The sequence below is a fragment of the Elgaria multicarinata genome, chromosome 15, assembly GCF_023053635.1.
Source record: "Elgaria multicarinata webbii isolate HBS135686 ecotype San Diego chromosome 15, rElgMul1.1.pri, whole genome shotgun sequence".
Lineage (NCBI taxonomy): Eukaryota > Metazoa > Chordata > Lepidosauria > Squamata > Anguidae > Elgaria > Elgaria multicarinata.
Window position 1 is genome coordinate 3,049,766 of NC_086185.1, and position 21,872 is coordinate 3,071,637.

Consider the following 21,872-nt stretch of genomic DNA (forward strand, 5'->3'; position numbering starts at 1 on the left):
AAAGTGGAGTTCAGAGGACATTCACAAACTCCAGCAACCCTGGTTCTCCCATGCCTAGACCAGACGGGCCTTCAAATAGAGGACTCTCCTCTGTAATGGAGGAGACAGGGCCACCCTAGGACAGAAGGACATGCACAGGATGAGCAAGAAGGTGATGAATGGAGGATGGGGTGGTGGCGGACGTAAATTGGAATGGGCTCTTGTAAGGCGCCACAGCAAGGGCAGTGGTTTGGTCTGGTTATAGTGAGGAGACAACCAACTGAAAGGATAAGACAGGGCTGTTGATATTCTTTCCTCTTCAGGGCTAAGTTCCATGTAGGAGACGCTCCCAGGAGCTGTATCCCAGTGGTGGGCAGGAACTAATGCAAAAGGGGTTGGAGCAAAATACCAAAATTTTTAGCATATATTAGCTTAAAGCTCTGGCTGCCAAGTAACAGCCTTGGGAGAGATTTTTCAAGCCTTCAGAATGGGGAGGTGGTGGCAAACTGCCCCAAAGCTGGGAGGCCATGAAATGTTTGGCCATCAGGGGAGCAGTGGAGCTGCCAGGGGAAGGAGCATGACCATTGGTGGCACCCCAGGTGGGCCAGATTTGACCCATAGGTCTGAAGTACAACAGCCCTGGGCTGAAACCCTAAGAAGGGGGACCCATTGTGATATGTCAGAGTAGGAGAAGGAAGCCCAGGTTCACACCGCTGCCTCCATGAAATTCACGGCATGACCTTGGCCAGTACCTCTCTCTCAGCCTAACTTATTTCACAGTGTTTTTGTTGGACATGTAGGCTAATTTGAACCTCCTTGAGGAAAAGTCGAATAGCAATGTAATAAATAAGAACAGCCCTGCCCAGGCCTTGGGAATGACAAATGCACAAGACCAAAAAAGTTCTGGGCACTACAGTGGTATCTTCCACACTGTTGTAAACACAGCTTACCTGCTAAATTTATAAGCGTTTAATGGAACTGTTCTGCTCTCATTCTACATTTTTACAATGGCATCAAAATATTATACAGTGGGAGCTGCAATTAAACTCACTCCAATCTCTTAGCATAATTTCCCCTTGAATTAATCCTTAGCAAACCAAGTTATGGGTGCAATATTCCTCTTGGTACTGGTTTTCATAAAGTGAACGATGGTGACGCATCACGGTAATAAAGAACATTTTCACTTAAGAGAGTGCAGCATTTTTATTCTTATTTTTCTTTTATAAAAAGCACATTATGTTGCTGGAGGTTTTAATTGCAGAGGGGAAGGGAAAAGAGAACATGGCATTTGTCCCTTTAAATTACAGTTTGCATGTTTCCGTGCACCCTCACTTAATCTCTCTAAACAGGTAATTTACTAGCTTTCGGAAAAGCACCCATGTGCAAGGAAATGTTAGTGTACTCCAGGGATGAATTCAAGATTGATTGAAGTCTAACTCTATGCACCATGCTCTGTTTTACGTGCAACTAAATCTACAATGATTTCCAGACAAATAGGAAGAAAGGAGAGGGTTTCACTCTGCATAATTTTAGACCTGGGTCTAGTCATGCATGGAAGAGGATGGGGGTGGAGGAGAGATAATATTTAAAACTGTTATCTCTACCAGCAATCTGAAGTGGAACACTCCATTTTCCCACCACAGGACTCTCTTTTTTTTTTTTTTTAATTTTTTATTAAACAACATATAACAACAACAAAACATCAAATAAAAAAACTTGTTACATATACATAAAATTACCTTAATATCAAATATTCAAATTTTGCCTATTAAACATATTTATGCTAAACATAACAGTGCTCCCCCCCCCTCGGGATCTCATTCCTGTTTCCAAAAACTCATAGTTTCTTCTGTTGGTGGTTTCCCACTGCCTTTAGAAAATACAAACTCCAGGAACTTTTTCCATATACCCTCAAAATCATTTGTTTTTGCTATACCTTTTTTCATTTTAATATTACATGTCAATTTATCATTTATAGCAATGTCCCACACTTCTTTATACCATTCTTCAATACAATAGTCTCCTTGCATCTTCCAGTTCCTGGCTACAATCAGTCTCACAGCCGTCAACAGATTCGTTATTAGCTCTTTCGTTTCTTTATTACATTTAAGTTCTTCTTGCGGTGAAAGTAGTGCAATCCTTGGTGTGACTTCTACTTTAAATCCCACTATCTGCTCAATCTCATAAAAAACCATCTTCCACAACTTTTGCACATGTTTACAGTCCCACTACATATGTAAATACATTCCTTTTTCACCACATCCCCTCCAACAATCTGCTGAAAGCTGATTATTAATCTTATTTAATCTGACCGGAGTTAAATACCACCTCCATACCAGTTTGTAGTAATTCTCCTTTATTCTTACTGACATATTTCTCAACACTCTCTGTCTCCATAATCCCTCCCATCTCTGCTGTCCTATCTGTATCTTCAAATCAGTCTCCTCACCACAGGACTCTCAACAACTCATTCGGATGCTTGTATAGGTTAGAGATGTATGAATCAGCAAAACCGAGGTTGTCTGACTTCTGGGAATTCCACTTCGAAGCTCATTCTGAGTTGAGTCCATATTGGATTGAGTTTGTATTGTTTTTTTGTGGGGGAGTTTGCATGAAAAGGCATGTGTATTTGTGTGCATATTTCTCCACATACGCACATCAATTGAGCACGTTTTTGAAATGTATGCATTTTCTCCCATTGATTGGAGCACGTTCGCATGCTTTTTTTGAAAAGCACACATTTTTCATGCACATTTTTCAAATGTACACATTTCTGAATACATGTTTCTGTTCCATGAATCAAAGAAGTGAGCTTGGAAATGTACAGGCCTTGAGTGCTGGTGCTGGGTTCATTTGGTCTATGTTCAGTTCTATGAGGTGCAAACTGGTCAAATTCCAGTTAAAAACAATGGAAACTAGGTGTGGATGCATGGAGGGTAAGTTGTAAGCAAACACAATTTGTGGCATTGCACAACATCATGGGGCACATCAGAAAAGAATCATAGAATCATAGAATAGTAGAGTTGGAAGGGGCCTACAAGGAGCCTGCCCCTGTGTTGTTTGAATGGGGACTTCAGTTGTCTGCCATTTTGTTTTGGAGTGCCAGCAGAAACTGTGGTTTGCTACTTCAGATGCAACAGTGAACTATGGTTCTTCTTCGTGGTCTCTGTGCATCACACAAAATGGGCTCTGCGCCTGCGCGGAGTCTCGATCGGGAAAAACTTCTATAGCTGAGGCGTTTTTGGCAGGAACCCCTCCCCCATGCACTGAGTATGCATGCGCAAGCTGAGGGGTTCCCGCCCTGAAGCTCAGTTCTCTTTCGACCGCCATTGTGGTGACCTCGTTGGGAAATTCTCTGTAGGAAATAAATTGTAAGAGGCGTTTTATTCTTCTTCTTCTTCTTCTTTCTATCCTTCTCATATTTCTTCTTTATTATTATTATTCTTATTTTACAATTTTTTCTTTTCCTAATTTTCGCGAAAAAGTGAAAACGCCCGAAAGGGCGCATGGCCCTCAAGGCCCCGTTCAGGAAGTGTACCAAGTGTGGAAGTAAACTTCCCCCCTCAGACGGACACTCATTGTGCCTTTTGTGTTTGGGTGAAGCACATATTGTCGAGACCTGTCGTTTTTGCCAAGCCTTTTCCAAGCAAACACGACGACACAGGTCAGATAGGCTAAAAGCCCTCCTTTGGAGCAAAGCCTTACAATCAGTTGAAAAACCCTCGACATCGACTTCCAGCACTATGGAGCCTGTTGAAACCTCCCCAAAATCTCCTTTATTGGCTCAGGAACAGCAACAGCCAGAGATACCTGTGACGCCTGGGAGAAGTGTTACGCTTTCTATTGCCAAACGATTAGCAAAGAAAGCAAAGAAGGCAAAGCATACTGCCTCAAATCCGGAGGAGCACAGGAAAAAGAGAAATAAAAAATCTCTTAAAAAGAGTGTGCCGAACCCTACTCGGCCGTCTTCTCCTCCTCCAATGACTAATATACCGATGCTGACGGTCGATACCGTACAATCTCCCTCGGCATCGAGGAATGATCCTTTGCCGCAGACTTCGGCGGCCGAGCCTTCGGCATCGATGCCGACACCGGCACAGCCTTTACCACCGCCGCCGCCGCTATTGCTGTCGCCTATACCAGCACTAAGGCCACAGTCGGCACGGGGCCCGAGGCTGACGTCAACGTCTGAAGGGGAGATAAGAGATGTATCTCCAGCCCCCATACCGCCTGGACAGGTGCGAACTGAGGACAGACGTTATAGACATGACTCCCCAGACTCCATGTTTTCGGGTCGCTCAGGGAGAGACTACTACTACTATGATAGACCACCACTGCCGAGAGACAGGTCCCGTTCACCACACCATGAGAGATGGGAACGGCATTCTTACAGAGACCAATATTATGGTCGTGATATGTATTACCAAAGACCTTATGAAGGACAATGGGGATATTCTCCCCAAACCTATTACACCCGACTGCCATATTCTACGGGACACCCACAGGCTGAGCCTGTAGCTAGACCTTCAGCTACAATGCCTAACCCTCATTCCAGTCTTATCGATGCCAGCACACAACCAATGCAACCGCCTTCATCGCTACCTCTCAGTCTACAGGCATCCCAACCACAGCAACCAGAACCACTCATTCACGTGCCAATTCCTAGAGTGAATTCTCCGTCATCCCCCCATGACGATTATGAATCTGATTCTTCTTCTTCGTCATCAGCACGACCATCTATTGCCTCCCCAGGGCCATTTCTCTGACCAAATTATTAGAATGGCTCAGGCATTGGGTCTCCAAGTTGAACAAGCCACGTCCACTGTACAGGACCCGGTCTTCGATTCCATCACGTCTGACACCTCTAAACCAGTGGCCATTCCAATGTTACCAGCCTTGCTGGAAACTATTAAACAGTCTTGGAAGTCACCTTCAACTGCTCCACCGACTTCAAAAAGATTGGAGGGGATGTACAAGATCCAAAACGCAGATGTACAGTTCCTCTTTGAGCATCCGCCTCCGAACTCCATCGTCGTCGAGGCAGCCCAGAGCAAAAGTAGGCACCAGCATTCCTCACCTGTAGACAAAGAGGGACGTCGTCTAGACCTTCTTGCTCGCAGGTTATACACCTCCTCCTCCTTGGGGTTAAAGATCACAAATTACCAAGCAGCAATGTCGGGTTACCAATTACTACTCTGGGACAAGATGGGAAAATTAATGGAACACTTACCTGAAGATAAAAAGCATTTGGCCAGACTCTTCCATTCCGAAGCATCACAGCTGTCTCGTCAACAAATACATACTTCAAAACACCAAGTTGACTGCATAGCAAAAACTCTCACGGGAACCATAGCGCTCCGTCGACATGCTTGGCTCCGCTCGGCCGGCCTTTCTCAAGAAGCTCGCTCTAGAATAGAGGACTTACCATTCGACGGTATCGGGCTTTTCAATGCCGACACCGACAACTCGCTCGATACCGTGCAAAAGGCGAGAACTACAGCCCGCCGTATGGGGTTCAACCAACCCCACCAACAACAATTCCAACGTCGATGGGTCCGCCCGCGTTCCTCATATTATGCCAATAGGCAACAATACCAACAATTCCAACCTCGCCAGCAACCACAACAACAACAACAAGCGTCCCAGCCACGTAAGCAATTCTCAAATTACAGAGGCAGAATCACCTCTCGGAGGAATGACGCAGGTTTTAAACGGCGTCTTTGATTTTTTACCCACACCAGTAAATGATTTCCCCATTTTCTTTGATGATAGGCTCTCCCACTATTTCCATCAATGGGAGACTATCATTACCGACACCTGGGTCCTCTCTATAATACAGAGAGGATACCGTATAGAATTTAAAACCCTCCCTCTTCTCGGTAACATAAACGTTACACCACCTACAACACCCTTACTCCAGGAAGTCCATATGCTCCTTGGTAAAGGTGCCATCGAATCTGTTCCATGGAGTTACCTTAATAGGGGTTTCTACTCAAGGTACTTTACCGTACCAAAAAGAGATGGAGGACTTCGCCCTATTTTGGATTTACGTTTGTTAAATTTACATATTGCAACCAGAAAGTTTAGAATGGTTTCCTTGGCTTCTATTATCCCATTATTATTGAGTGGACAATGGTTCGCTTCTATTGACTTTCGCGATGCCTATTTCCACATCGCAATGGAGGGCACATACCGAAGATATTTACGTTTTACAATTGGCCATAACATCTACCAATACAGAACTCTCCCTTTTGGCCTATCCGTGGCCCCAAGAGTTTTTTCAAAATGTATGTCTACAGTCTGTGCCCACCTTCGTCTCAAGGGAGTAGAAGTCTATCCTTACCTTGATGATTGGCTTTTGGTAGCACCAACAAAACAACAACTACAAAATTCGATTCAAATTACTTGCAGTTTATTATGTAAATTAGGCCTTTATATCAACTATGAAAAATCCCAATTAAACCCCTCACAGGTCATCGAGTTTATTGGGGGAATCCTCGATGCCGTAGCCGGCCGAGCATTCTTACCGGCCACACGATGCGCACACATCATCCATCTTGCTCAGACTTTTCGGCATCGATCCCATATATCGGCGTTCAAGGTGCAACAGTTATTAGGCCTTATGGCCTCTACCACTGCAGTGGTTCAATATGCCCGTCTAAAAATGCAACCGCTTCAATCCTGGCTGCTGAAGCACTTCAACCCTCAAAAAGCCTCAAAAAATCTCTTGTTGTACCCACCAGCATCAGTAAAGGACTCCCTTATATGGTGGACAATCGTATCTCGGCATGTCTTTCAGATATCTCAGCTTGGCTGCTTCATCGTCGTTTGAAACTCAACATGGCAAAGACTGAATTGCTAGTTTTTCCTCCTAAACCTTCTCCTCATCTCTCATTCTCTCTTACTGTCAATGATGTTACGCTTACTCCGGTCAAGGAAGCTCGTAGCCTTGGCTTTATATTTGACTCCTCGCTCTCCTTTATTCCTCATATTGAGGCAGTAGCTAAATCTTGTCGATTTTTCCTGTATAATATTGCCAGGATTCGATCATTTTTGTCTGTCTCTTCCGCCAAGACGCTTGTTCATGCACTGGTTATTTCACGGTTGGACTACTGCAACCTTCTTCTCTCTGGCCTTCCTTCTTCTCACATCAGTCCGTTGGTTTCTGTTCACCACTCTGCCGCAAAGATCATCTTCTTGGCTCGCCGCTCTGACCACGTTACTCCGCTTCTGAAATCTCTTCATTGGCTTCCAATTCACTTCAGAATCCAATATAAACTTCTCCTGTTAACCTTCAAAGCTTTTCACGGTCTAGCTCCTTCCTATCTCTCCTCTCTCATTTCACACTATTGCCCCACTCGTGCTCTTCGCTCCTCTGATGCCATGTTTCTCGCCTGCCCAAGGGCCTCTACTTCCCTTGCTCGGCTCCGTCCATTTTCTTCTTCTGCCCCTTACGCCTGGAACGCTCTTCCAGAACATTTGAGAACTACAACTTCAATCGCAGCTTTTAAAGCTCAACTAAAAACTTTTCTTTTTCCTAAAGCTTTTAAAACTTGATGTTGTGCAGACTTTATACTGTTAGTTTTACCCTACCCTGTGCCTGCTTACCCTACCCTGTGTCTGTTTGCATTCTCTTCCCCTCCTTATTGTTTTACTATGATTTTATTAGATTGTAAGCCTATGCGGCAGAGTCTTGCTATTTACTGTTTTACTCTGTACAGCACCATGTACACTGATGGTGCTATATAAATAAATAAATAAATAAATAAATAATAATAATAATAATAATAATGGACAATAGCCGATCACTTGACGCGGGGAATTCCTTTCAGCCAGGAACAACCAACAAAGATATTAACCACTGACGCTTCAATGCGAGGTTGGGGTGCACATTTAAGCTACCTATCTGTCCAGGGCATATGGTCCAAAAAAGAAGCCAGACAACATATAAATCTTCTCGAACTGAGAGCAGTTCAAAGAGCCCTGGTTGCGTTCGAAGCCCAGGTTGCGGGACACTTTATACAGATAACCACAGACAATACTACAGTGGTTTCCTACTTGAACAAGGAGGGTGGCACCAAATCGGAGCGTCTGCTAAATTTGACAATCAAAATTTTCGACTGGTGTATCCCAAGGCATGTAACTTTTACCGCCATCCATATCGCCGGTACTGAAAACACTCTGGCCGATTTCCTAAGTCGATCCCATCATCTCGCACATGAATGGCAGCTCAACAGGTTTGTGGCCAAAGTAATTTTCCAAATGTGGAACATACCAGACATCGATCTTTTCGCCACACGGACAAACAGGATCGTCCACAGTTTTTGCAGTCGAGCAGGTCTAGGCAGGACCTCCCTGGGCGATGCCTTCACCTTGCAATGGACAAACGCCCTTTTTTACGCGTTTCCCCCATTTCCCATCATACCGAGGGTAATCACCAAGATAATTGCCGACAAGACCAATTGCATCTTGATCACTCCCTGGTGACTGAGGCAAACTTGGTTCACCTCACTTCTACGGTTGTCGAACGGCCAATACCGCCGGCTTCCACTATCACCAACATTACTGACACAACAACAGGGCAAAATCAGACACCCCAGTCTTCAAACCCTGAGGTTAACAGCATGGTACATCCAGTTCGCCAATCCGACGTAATCTCCACTAGATTACAGGACATCCTAGATGCAGCTAGGAAACCATCCACTCGAAAATCGTATACACAGAAGTGGACTATCTTTGAGAAATTTGCCAAAGATAATAATTTCAACCCTTTGTCTTCCACCATAGATCAAATTCTTACGTTTCTTCTATCTCTCTCAGACAAGGGTTTATCTACATCCTCCATACGCGTGTATCTCTCAGCAATCTCAGCAGTCCATCCTAGTATAGAAAGTTCAACTGTATTTTCACATCATCTGTCAAAACGTTTTTTGAAGGGACTTAATAATTTAACCCCACCAATCCGTTCCCATATACCATCCTGGAGCATTTCAGTGGTACTCAATTCATTAACCTCAAAACCCTTCGAACCACTGGCCACAACGGACCTCCGGTTACTCTCCTTTAAGACAGCCTTTTTAATAGCAATTACTACTGCTCGGAGATCGAGTGAGCTTGCGGCTCTCCGTATAGATCCTCCGTATCTAACTTTTCATAGGGATAAGGCAATATTAAGACCTGACATAACTTTTCTGCCCAAGGTGGTTTCAGAATTCCATCTGAATCAAGATATTATTCTTCCTGCGTTTTTTCCTTCTCCATCATCACAGATGGAGATTACTCTTCATACATTGGATGTACGAAGGACCTTAGCTTTTTATAAACAGCGTACAGAACCTTTTCGCAAGTCACCCCGTTTATTTGTCTCCTACTCTGGTCAACATAAGGGCATGCCTATTTCGTCGCAACGACTTGCACGATGGATCGTTGAGACTATCAAGCTGGCATACCAACTTGCCAAACTCCCTCTGGACTCAAATGTCCAAGCTCATTCTACGAGAGCGATGGCCACTTCGACAGCCTTTGGCAAGGGCATTTCCATCCCTGAACTTTGCCGCGCTGCGACTTGGTCAAAACCATCGACTTTCGTGAAGCACTATCACTTGGACACGAGAGCGAGAGCCAACTGTTCCTTCGGGAGAGCTGTCCTTTCATCGATACTGACATAACAACACCGACCCACCTCCGGTAAGTCAGCTCGCTAATCTCCCATTTTGTGTGATGCACAGAGACCACGAAGAAGAAATGCAGGTTGCTTACCTGTAACCGTAGTTCTTCGAGTGGTCATCTGTGCAGTCACACAACCCACCCTTCCATCCCCACTTCGGTGTGTTATGTATAGTAACTTTGTTTACTTTCTTAATGATGTTGCTATATAAGTGTAGCTACAATTGGGGCTACATCGATATTGAGTTATTGAAGCTTTTTGTTCGGTATCCATACCAACACATAGTATTATGTAACAGCACTTGTTTTTCGGTATCGATGTCTCCATCAATACTGACAGTTTTTATTACTCTCGGTCCCGAGGCCACAATGTCGGTCTCAAGGAACTGAGCTTCAGGGCGGGAACCCCTCAGCTTGCACATGCGCACTCAGTGCATGGGGGAGGGGTTCCCGCCAAAAACGCCTCAGCTATAGAAGTTTTTTCCCGATCGAGACTCCGCGCAGGCGCAGAGCCCATTTTGTGTGACTGCACAGATGACCACTCGAAGAACTACGGTTACAGGTAAGCAACCTGCATTTTGCCCAACTTTGCCATGAGGAGGAGAAAACTGGGGAGGAGGGAGGAGAAAGGAGGAACGTGCGAGCCAGAGGTTGCTCATGTAATGTGAAACCATAGTGTTAGGTATGAACCAAGAAGTAGTCTGTTCCTGGCCTCTCGCGCTCTGCTTTATGAAGGTGCCTTTCCTGTCCAGAGCAGCAAAGCAGCTCAAGGAGAAAAGGTGGAGAAAGAAGGTCAATGTGTGAACACATGGGGACAGAAGATGCAGTATGGAGAGAAGGCATGAAGAACCCGCAAAACTACATCTGAGTATTAGCTTACAGTCTCAAAAAGGATTGCCATAGGAGTCAAGAGTAAAAGGCACAGCAAACCAATTTCTCTCATGACCTGGGGGAATGAGAGGCTAGAAAGAGGAGAAATTGATGGGTTTTTAAACTCAAGTAACTGAAGCTCTGTTGCTTATTTCAATGGAGATTTCAAAGGCAAGGAGCATGATCCGCCTGCAGTTGGGTGGTTTTTATTCTTGTTGATTTCAATGGGAAATGGTGCAGCATAGGGCCAAAGTGTGGCTGGATCATGCCAAACCCAACACATTTTGAATCTAGATTTATTATGTTTTTATACTTCTAGCTCTAACCCCATTAAGATTTCCCTCTTTAATATCTAGCATTAACTTTAATTTAATGTTGTGGGTGGTTTTTTATTTTTTCTAAAATTAAAAATGGCATGGTAAGTATAAATGCAACTCTAATGAAATAATAACCCTAAATCAAGAGATCACACACACACTGTTACGATAAGGAATTAGAATGTTAAAGCACTCTATGTGAGACATCTAAAGTTCAGCACCTTAGAGAGTTAATTAAGACTTAAGTTAATTGGCAAAGATCTTATCATTGGATGGGAGACACAACTGATGATAAACAGAATAACCGAGGTCATTACAAGACTTCTTGCTGCATTATTGACCAAATTTATAATTTCGTAATTAATTTTGATTGACTTTCAAAGTATCTTGCTGGTTGACTTTTAATTCTCTGACTTCTTATCGCATAGGAGGGGGGAAGGGAATACTGAAATCTGCTCCCATTGTGGAGCTGCATTTATGGTCCTCACTGACAATTTCCTGGTGTTAAGAATTCCATTGTATTCATTAATCAACTCTGGCTCCTATCGCTGATATACTGATCTCCTGCTGTATTCATAATCACGCTCACCTTTTGCCTTCACCAGAGATAGAGTGATGCTTACAAGGAAACCTATGAAATAATTACTATTTGTTGGAGGAACAGTAATGGGCCTCTTATCGTGTGAGTTATTATCAGTCGTGTTATTCGGTAATATTCTTTTTCTTCCAGTTAAGTGCAATCCTAATATTGTTGTCCAGAAGAAGAAGGAGGAGGAGGAGGAGGAGGTGGTGGTGGTGGTGGTCAGGACTATTTTGCGCTCTAGGCAAGGCAAGCTCTGGGTGCAGGAAGGGAGGGGGGCTACCTCATGGTGGTGTGTGTGAGGGGGTGTCACTTGCACTGTCCAGACTTCGGCTGTCCTTAGGCCTGATTCTCTTTCATCTCCTCTACATCATCTCCAAGGGTTTTGCAACAAGCCACACACACACACACACACGGACAGCAGAAATGAGCAGCGTCTCTCTGGGGCTTCTGATTGCAGCTACAGGAAAAGGCTGGCCATGCAGGGGCACATGCAAGCCAAGCCCCCACCCTCCAAAACCTCTGTACCACAGGAGTGGGGAGAGGGGGCAGTCTGCGCCCTTCTGATGTCTACGTCCTAGGTGGCTGTCTAGTTGGCCTTAATGGTAGCGCCAGCCCTGGTGGTGGTGGTGGTGAAGATGAAGCAGCAGCAGCAGAGACAGTATAAGCAATGGTGGGTGGGTGGGTGTCCTGTTTCTCACTGATATTTCCTTGTCACCAGGCCACATTACTTCCTTATGATCAGTACACGCTAAGTCTTGCTGGTGCTTCTCTGACTTACGGTCGTATAGTTTCATGATACATAATATAAAGGAGTACCATCCACAGCAACATAAAACAGCATTTAGTTTGCTGTTAAATCAACACCAAGGAAAATATCAGGCTCTTTTAAATTTAGTTTTGTTTTCAATCCCAAGAGCCAGTGGTCAGAAAATGTAATGTAGGCACATATTCGTATATAGAAAATGAAAAGAATGTGCATTTATCAGATAATCCCCGGAACAGATGTATTCAGATGGCAAGTCCTATCGAATGGAGCTCCTGTCTCTGCTCAAAAGCTCATCCGGTATAGTGATGGAGGTACGGGAAGATTCGGACAATGAATATAAAAATTTCAAACTAGTCTTGTCCCAATAATAATAATAATAATAATAATAATAATAATAATAATAATAATTTATTTCTTACCCGCCTCTCCACTTTGATCGAGGCGGGGAGCAACAATAAATAATAAAATACTCAATTAAAACTCAATTAAAACATAATATACATGAAATATGTAGAAGGACTAACATAGGAAGCTGCCTATACTGAGTCGGATCATGCATCAATCTAGCCCAGTATTGTCGACACAGACTGGCAGCAGCGGCGCTCCAGGTTTTCAGGCAGGAATTTGTGTAGCCCGACCTGGAAATGCCAGGGGTTGAACCTGAGACTTTCTGCATGTAAAGTAGTTGCTCTACCCACTGAGCCATGGGCCCTCATACTGAGTCAGTGTCAGACCTAGTTATATTGACTGGCATTGGCTTCTCAGGGTTTTAGACAGAGATCCTTCTCAGCCCTACTTCTTCACACAGCACATAGTGAAATTATGGAATTCACCCTTAAGATATTCTGGTCACAGACATTTAGGAATTTAAAGGTCTGAACCAAAATTGGGCTCCAAAAACTAGCTGTGTGCTAGTGCAATTCGGTAAAATATTGAGTGTTCTATATAACCACAAACTCTTTTTTATTATCTCTGTTCTGGCACCCAAACTGGTCCTATCTTGTTACATTCTCTTGCTTCTGTCTTTGAGTATTTGAAATAAAATTCAAATGAGATTGAGCACTTGTAATTAGGTTTTAATTCATGCTATTGTGAAGTATTTTTTTATCTCTATTTAGTTTTACATTTATAACATCATAAGCTGTCTCAAGCACCAAAGAGAGAGGAGGAGGGGACACTAATTCAGTGTTTATAGAGTGGAAATTAGTATAATGAGTTTGAGACAGAAACTGAGGGTCCCTTTCCCACATTTATCTGTAACACTGCCGCAGCAGAAAGCTCTTGTGATGGTTGGATGCATTGCAGCCGAGACTGGTGGGTCCAATGTCAGTGGGGTGGTGAATCTGTTCCAGGTTTCCATCAGAACCAGTTAGAACTCCAAAGGAACTATTCAAGGTATGGAAGCTGGTTCTCACTGGGGTGCATTGTGGTGCATTGGAGTTGTACCAAATCAGAAGTCTAGGGCAGAACTCTTCTGTTTGTCATTGTGTATTTTTCAACATTCAGAGATGAAAAACAAATAAATCTGGGGGGACCATTGCATGTTCAAGCATGTGACTCTTCGTCTGTAGTCTGTAGTCTAAAATGGTACAATCCATGGAAGGTTGTACCATGTGATTTCTCCACCCATGTAGATTGACCCTAAGAAGCGCTCCAGAAAAATAGCACAAGGTTTTGCATGCACAAACTATGTACCAACACAGCCAATACTATGAGAAACATTATTATTATTATTATTATTATTATTATTATTAATTGCATTTTTATACCGCCCAACAGCCGAAGCTCCCTAGGCGGTTCACAAAAACTAAAACCATTCAAATAAAACAAACTGTATAAAAACATGATATAAAATACACATTAAAAAGTGATTAAAAACATACCACACTTGATTGAAACATCTTTAAAACATCCTTAAAACATTCTAAAATTTCACTGGATAGGCCTGCTGGAATAGATCAGTCTTTATTGCTTTTTTAAACTATAAAAGACTGTCAAGTTGATGAATCTCCTCCGGCAGGTCATTCCACAATCTGGGGGCAGCAGAAGAAAAGGTCCTCTGGGTAACAGTTGTTAATCTAGTTTTTGCTAGCTGAAGTAGATTCTTCCCAGAGGACCTGAGTGTGCGGGGTGGATTGTATGGGAGAAGGCGATCCCGCAGGTAGCCTGGACCCAAACCATGTAGGGCTTTAAAGGTAATAACCAACACTTTGTATTTCGCCCGGAAACTAATCGGCAGCCAGTGAAGAGATTTTAAAACTGATGTAATGTGGTCACCTCTAGGTGTACCAGTGACCAGCCTGGCTGCCATATTTTGGACTAATTGAAGTTTCTGGACTAGGCACAGAGGTAGCCCCATGTAGAGCGCATTGCAAAAACTAAGCCTTGAAGTTTCCAGTGCGTGCACTACCATCTTTAGGCTACTGTATACCACCTAATAGCCAAAGTTTCTTATATCCCACCTTTTACTCCAGACCTCACAAGGCAGCTTATAAAACAGTAGACAGAGAGAGAGAGAGAGAGAGAGCAGCACAATACTGACACAATGACTCCTGCTGGTACGAATGTTGGGAAACCATCAAGCAGTCAGTGGGGGTTGGCACAAGGGAATCCCACAGGGTTGGATTTGGATTCCAGGTGGGCCAGATTTAGCCCACAGGACTGAATTTTTGCATGCCTGGTTTAGAGAGACTTCAAGGCAAATACATAGGCACCACTGGATGCCTCCTTATGGTGGTAAACCTGACATTCAGGCAGGTGAGAGATGTCACAATGTTGGCTAAGTAGGTCTAGGTCTGACTGGTGCCTCTACAGTAGACTTCCTGAGAACTGTAAATACACCACCTTAAGGAAAGGTGTAAACAAAATCAATACAAATAGTAAGAAAATCATATCTTTAGGTAACCCTACAGCATCCCATTGAGAGGTGAAGTTCCAGAAATGGTTTTGTAATACTGGGTACTGGAGCATTAACCAAATTATGGTTTTAAAATGTTCTTCTCTGGAATACTAATTGCTATCCTAATGCAGCTCCTGTCGCCACCGACGAAACAGCTTCTGTTCCCGTTCCTACAGGATCTAATTGTTAGCTTTCCCAGAGCTCTTAAATGGTTTCACAACTGCCGGTTCTGCTTGGACACTGTTGCTACGCCTGGGATCTCTGGCCCCTGTGGATCGGAAGCTTTCAAATGCTTGACTTTGCTTTTATTGAATAGTTGATACGAGTGCATCCTGTGACCATAAGTATAAGGGAAGGCTTGTTGATGTGCTTTCATGCTCTGTCATCTCAAGTAGACTTATGGGCTAGATTCCCATAATAACTAGATTTGCCCTGCTCGGTAAAGGTATACTCGTAGGCCGTAGCTAGACCTAAGGTTTATCCCAGGATTGTCCTGGAGTCAAACCTGTTCATCTAGGTGACACACAGGGGATCCAGTGCTCAGGCAGGGGTGAACCCTGGATGATCCCAGGATAAACCTTAGGTCTAGCTGTGGCCTTAGAGACAAACTTCTTGGTACCCTATGACAGCTCTCATATCTTAGATGCTCATTCACAAAAATGGAGTATTCCTTGGACAGATGAAGTTTTAACAGAGAAAAAAAGAAGTTAAGCCTTCAACCTGGAGTGTTGGTTCAGGCATTCATCCAATTCTCTTTGCATGCTGGAGAATTAGATGTGTGCTCTTCCCTTCCAGCACACACCCAAGAGCCTGGCTACATGTTACACTTATCACGTGAAAAGCAGCCAGGCTCTGAATGTTGATACTTCTGTAAGTTTCCCCTGAGACAGGCAGAGATAGCTGGAGGGGATCATACAACTGTTTCCAATCTACACCTGCCTGATAAAACATGACAGTACATCTTATTAAAAGTAATCACAGTTTAGCAATGGAACTAATTGCTTAGGTTGGTGATGGTGGGAGGCTTCCCCTCACTAGAAGGCTTCAAGCCGCATCGTGTGCCACTGGGTCTTGAGGCTAGTTGTGAATCCTCCCAAAGTGCAGGACACGGAATAATGGGCTCAAGTTTAAGGAAGCCAGATTCCAGCTGGACATCAGGAAAAACTTCCTGACTGTTAGGGCCTTGCTAGACCAGCCCAGCTGAGCCAGCCTGGAGGCAGGGCAACGGCGCGCTAACTTTAATGCGCGCCGCCCAGCCTCCTAGACAGCCGACGTGTAGGGACGACGGAAGCCCTGCAGCGTCGGCCATTTTTTTGTTTTAAAGGGGCCACGTGTGCCCTGAAGACTGCAGACAAGGTAAGCAGTTTTTAAAAAAAATTAAGCCCCCTGCCCCCTCTTTCCCCACCCTCCCTCCCCCTCATCGCCTTGTGCTAGCTCTCCCTCCCCCTCGTCACCTTGTGCCAGCTCTCCCTCCCCCTCGTCGCCTTGTGCCACCTCTCCCTCCCCCTCGTCGCCTTGTGCCAGCTCCCCCTCCCCCTCGTCGCCTTGTGCCAGCTCTCCCTCTCCCGTGTCGCCCCCTGGGTTCCCCCCCCCCGGCCTGATGGGCACAGCGCTCAGCGCTGTGCTCAGTCCATGGCTTTTTGCAGCTACTTGTGAGTAAGCGAGTAGCCGCAAAAAGCCACGGAAGTCTCTAGATGTTCCGCAGCCCCGGCCTCAGGCCGGAGCTGTGGAAAAGGCGCGCCATAAGCGACTTCGCTTATGGCGCATTAGAGGAGACTTCAGTGTGGCCTGGGGCCGGATTCCTCTGTGCGTCATGTGGACGCACAGCAGGGAAACCAGCTCTCAAAGCGCGCTAAGGCCTCGTCTAGCAACGCCCTTAGAGCAGTGCGACAATGGAATCAGCTACCTAGGGAGGTTGTGGGCTCTCCCACACTAGAGGCATTCAAGAGGCAGATGGACAACCCTCTGTCAGGGATGCTTTAGGGTGGATTCCTGCATTGAGCAGGGGGTTGGACTCGATGGCCTTGTAGGCCCCTTCCAACTCTGTTATTCTATGATTCTATGAATGTGGAAAGGGCCAAGTCTTTTCTTGGCTGGTAAACTCAGGCAACCTCTTTAAGTCAGGACCACGGACAGTGCCACTCCACACCATCAGAGCCTGAGGTTCAACATTCCTGTTCAAGGTTCCAGGCCCTTCTAGATATTTTGAGGTATCCACTAATTTTCCTGCAGGACACAGGACGGAAGGCCTGTTTATCATGCAGAAGCTCCCAGGTTCAATCCTCCAGTCTCCCAAGTTTAAAAGGATCAGATAGAAAATGTGTGGAAAGACCCCAGTCACACAAACGCTCCTGAAAAGCAAGCCTCCACCCCATCCTTGGCTTGGCTGCTACAGTTTCCAGTTTGTTCCACATCCAAATTTGCTGACCTGGAGTGAAGTTGAAACCCCATCAGCGCATGTCTTAGTAAGCAGGGGATGAGACGCTCCCATGCACAAATGCATCTTGCTCCATGCCTTGGTGATAAGAGCATGGGTTGCATGCAGAACATCCCAGGTTCCATTTAGCAGGGGCTGGTGGCTCCAATTTGGGTGGGGCTCTGGATCCATTCCAGGTCTCAGTCAAAACCTGCCGGAATTCTAAAGGAGCTCTTCAAGGTATGGAAGTTGTTTGCGGGGTGGTGATATGGTTCAGCACCTTGGATAGCTCCTTTCAACTTCTGTCTGGTTTTGACTGAAACCCGGAATGGACTCGCAGCCCCACAGAAATCAAAGCCACCAGCCAACACTGGTTCAATTCCTAGTAGTTTAAAATAGTGGCAGAGTTGAGCGAGACCTTTTTCTGCCCAAAAGTCCTGGAGAGCTACTAACAGGCAGCATACACAATACTGGGCTTGGTGGACCAAGGTTTTGACCTTTATAAGGCAACTTCCTATATTTAACTGGACACCTGAAATGAGTGTGGAAACCCCAGCCCTCTGAATTCACAAGAATTTGCTTTAACTCAAGGTTGCCAGCAACCCTAGCAGCTGGACTAAATTGGTAGATACATATTTACTAGGGCTGTGAACCCCCTACTCGAACCACTTCGGAACCCAATCCGGACCTTCTGGTTCGGGTCGATCCAAACCTCCCCCGATCTGCTCCGGAACTGGATCCGGAGTGAGATCCAGAGGTCCAGATCGATATTCGGCCCCCATTTCGCCCCCCTTCCCCATTTACTTGCCTCTGCAGCAGACGGCGGAGGCAGGTAAGTGGGGATGGGGGACAAAATGGGGGCCAAATAAGCCCCCCTCCCCTTACCTGGTTCTGCTGCCGTCACCGCACAGACCGCGGTGGCGACAGACGGGGGAGCCAGGTAAGCTCCCCTCCCCACTTACCTGGCTCCAAAGCTTCGGAATGGTCCGAATCGCTTCAGGCCATTCCAAACCACTTTGAGCCGATCTGGACCTCCCCTGCTCCGCTCCGGAAGCAGACTTCGGAGGTCTGGATCGGCCCGCTCCGCTTCGGATCCAGGGACCCGTAACAGAGCAGAGCACACCCCTAATATTTACACATCCACACCACACATGCACAAAACTACACACAATGACTGACACATGACATTGCCTGCCAGCAGAAGTAGCAAGAATAATGGTCAATGTGAGGACAATAAGGAAAGACTAAATAGTCTGAAACAGCCTTACAGCTCCTCAAAACACTGAACTGTTGGTGTCGGAGTGGGGAGAATCATGTTCTACTGGTGCCTGACTTCCAACTGAGCTTCCCATCTGGGTACCGTTAGACTGGATTGTACTGGCTGGATTATTCAGATTCAGCAAGTCTGTATTTATGTTCATTTGAAGAAGGGAGCAGATATTTTACTCCCCCTTAATCTTGAAGCCAATACATCTGAGCCTACACAGGTTACATTTGTTTTAAAATTAAAGGTGGAAATTAAATAAACTAGTTAGTTCCGTCTATATTCATGCTCTCTCTCTCTCTCTCTCTCTCTCTCTCTCTCTCTCTCTCTCTCTCTCTCTCTCTCTCTCTCTCTCTCTCAAAATGACCTCATTAATTCTCCTGCACTGTTAAGAGGGGGTATTCTGAGAGAAGACATAATTTCCTCCTTATACATGACTATCGTATATATATTATATATATATATGGTTACCTTTAAATGATGTGCAAATGGAATTGTGCAATTATGTCTGATTTAATATTCTAAAATAATCCTGCGTGATTACACAAAAAGTCTCGGGTTATCTTACGAAGTGATATTTTGGATTTATTACGAAGGCGGTATTGGAAGAAGGAGACCTTTAGGGAGCCAATTAGAGTATCCTGGTCAGCCTCTGCTTAGCTGTCTTATAATGCTTCAAAACTTAGTATCAAAAAACAACGATCAATTTCTTACCTAAATGGGAGAGAGGACAAACCTTCAGCTCTTATGACAGGAGGATCCAAAGAATTAAGGGCAGGACTTTTTTAAAACACACACACACACACACACACAAAATACCCCCAAACAAGCACATATTAAATTTACTGTTGTTGCCAATTTGTTGAGATGTGCTTCTGTTCTGTAAAAAGAATCCCATTGTGGGTTCTCTATTTATTGGCTCTCTGGGAGCCCAGAACAAAACCGGCCCTGAACACAAGTCAAAGATGTTATTTCCCCCGCCTTAACATGCCTCTTCTGGCAATTCAGTCCTCTTTCTGACGAGTCTAACTGAGTTCCTTCATTACTCATGAGCCACAACCAACAATAAAGATCCTGCAGCCCAAATTATGCCCTCACCTTACACCTGTGCAATCCCATTTCTCCAAATTACATCTTTGAACACAACAAACGCGCCCCTCCGAGCTTTCAAGTGTGCAACTTGGGAGAATAATTTGGCTTGTGAGCACTTTTGAACTGGTGATGATAGGGAGGGGGAGGTTTGAGAGAAAGAGAGGGGGGGAGGGAGGGAGAGAAGCCATCTTGACAGCCAGGTACCAAGTTGTGTGGGGGGGGAGTGGGAAGGAGAGAAAGGTTGGCAGTTAAGAAAGAATACCTTTCACTTGTAAATGGAGCAAAATCAATCTGGACTCCGCAAAAAGGAGATGGAGGGGAAACCCCACCAAGGCACTGTTACAGAGTGGTGTTTAAGACCAGACCTCCATTTTAAGAGGGAATTATTGTAATCTTTATTGCTGTGCTTTGGATCATAAGAGAAATTGATTTTTCTTTTTTTACAGCTAGATGCAACACAATTGCTTACCTGTAAGGGACTGTTGTCTTTGGAATGTCTGCAGTGCAGTTTCACAATGGAGAAAGAGCAGGCATAGGCTTGCATGTGAAAAGATTCCAGAGTCCTGACATCCTCCTCCTCCTCCTCATTATCACCACCACAGCAGAAACAGTAGCTAAGAGGGAGTGGGTCCGTTGAGGGCATCTTTTCCAAGCTTCAGGCAACCTTCTTGACTGAATATATGACAGCTGTGAATTAAAAATATATATTAAAATATAAATTCCATTTTAGGAATCATTAGAAAAGAGGTTTAGAAAAACCTGCTGATTTTTAAAAGGCCATTATACAAATCTAAAAGTGTGACCAATCTTGGAATACTGTGTACAGTTCTGCTTGCTATATCTCAAAAAGAATATTGTAGAGCTGGAAAAAGACCCAACACTTAGAGAAGGGAGATTGAGTGCTTCCTAAGGGATGCCCTGAAACAAGCAGACGTGTTTGCTCCCTTATGTGAGTTCCGCTGACCTGCCTCCTTCCAGAAATGAGTGTTTCTCCTCATTTTGGGTTACCACGGAAGCTCTAAAGTGACGTTGTGCAAGTGGTGGAGCCTGTTTCCACAACAGAATTGGTGGGGCATAAGCGCCATGTTGGATATTGCCCAGAGAATTGTCCTCTGTGAATCGGGACACTTGGCCAACCTGCCCATGAGGGAAGGTGACCGGTCAAGGGAGCTTCATGGCTGAAAGAGGATTTGAACTTGGGTGTGTCTGGTCATAGTCCAACACTTGAGATATGTATATAACAATAGAGGCAAACTGCAGCTCATTGATTGTGGACTTGGGATTTGTGTGTCTGCATTTTCAGCTTGGAAGCAAATGCTACATGTTCCTCAAACTCCTGGTGATCAACCAGACATGGGAGGTGGACTGTTTTTGACTCAGTGATTCAGATGTTCTGAGGCTCCGTAACAATTCTAATAGTGGAGTGCCTAGAAAGGAGAAGACAACCAGCAACCAAAATGTCCTCACATAAGCGAGCAAAGGGGAACCCAACCCAAACCAGACAGAACGAGCAAATTGCACGACGTCTGCCAAGAAGTATTTTGTTTTAGCAAGCTGTCTCTGCCAAGCTGTAACCATTCCCTTGTGGTTTCTGATAAGGACACATGGAAATCACAGTGGACGCCCGTGGGTTTAGTTTAGTGTGTAATTTTTATTTTTTATTTTTTTGTTTGGGGGGGGGAAGAAAGTAAGCATCAAGAGCATGTGGGGCTTTCTGACTGCTTGCCGAGCGCACGGTGGACGGTGCATTATATCATATTATATGCAGGGCTGGAGCAGATTCCAGCTAAATATCCACACCTTTGCATTTCACAGCTGTTCCCTTGCCTTGGCAGACTCTCTGGGCTTCTTTCCAACCTAGCTCAGCAAAAACTGCTACTCCCAATGCCTCACGGCAGACCTCTTTTATTTATTTAGATTTATAGCCATACTTAAGAAGCTCTTCTTTTTTCCACCTGCTTTGTTCTAGCCATGTCCTCCGCATCTCTGCCTCCCATATCTTATCCATCTGGCTTTTCTC

At 44.8% G+C, this 21,872-nt stretch overlaps 1 protein-coding gene across 1 annotated transcript; it reads left to right on the plus strand.

Annotated features, from left to right (window-relative positions):
* The first annotated feature begins 3,974 nt into the window (after nt 1-3,974).
* LOC134409335 (uncharacterized) lies at nt 3,975-4,745 on the plus strand. Its single transcript, XM_063142045.1, has one exon. It carries the CDS (start codon nt 3,975-3,977, stop codon nt 4,743-4,745), a length of 771 nt encoding a protein of 256 aa, XP_062998115.1.
* The last annotated feature ends 17,127 nt before the right edge of the window (nt 4,746-21,872 follow it).

Coding starts and splice junctions, on each gene's coding strand:
- LOC134409335 (XM_063142045.1), top strand. CDS start 3,975: ATGCTGACGGTCGATACCGTACAATCTCCCTCGGCATCGAGGAATGAT.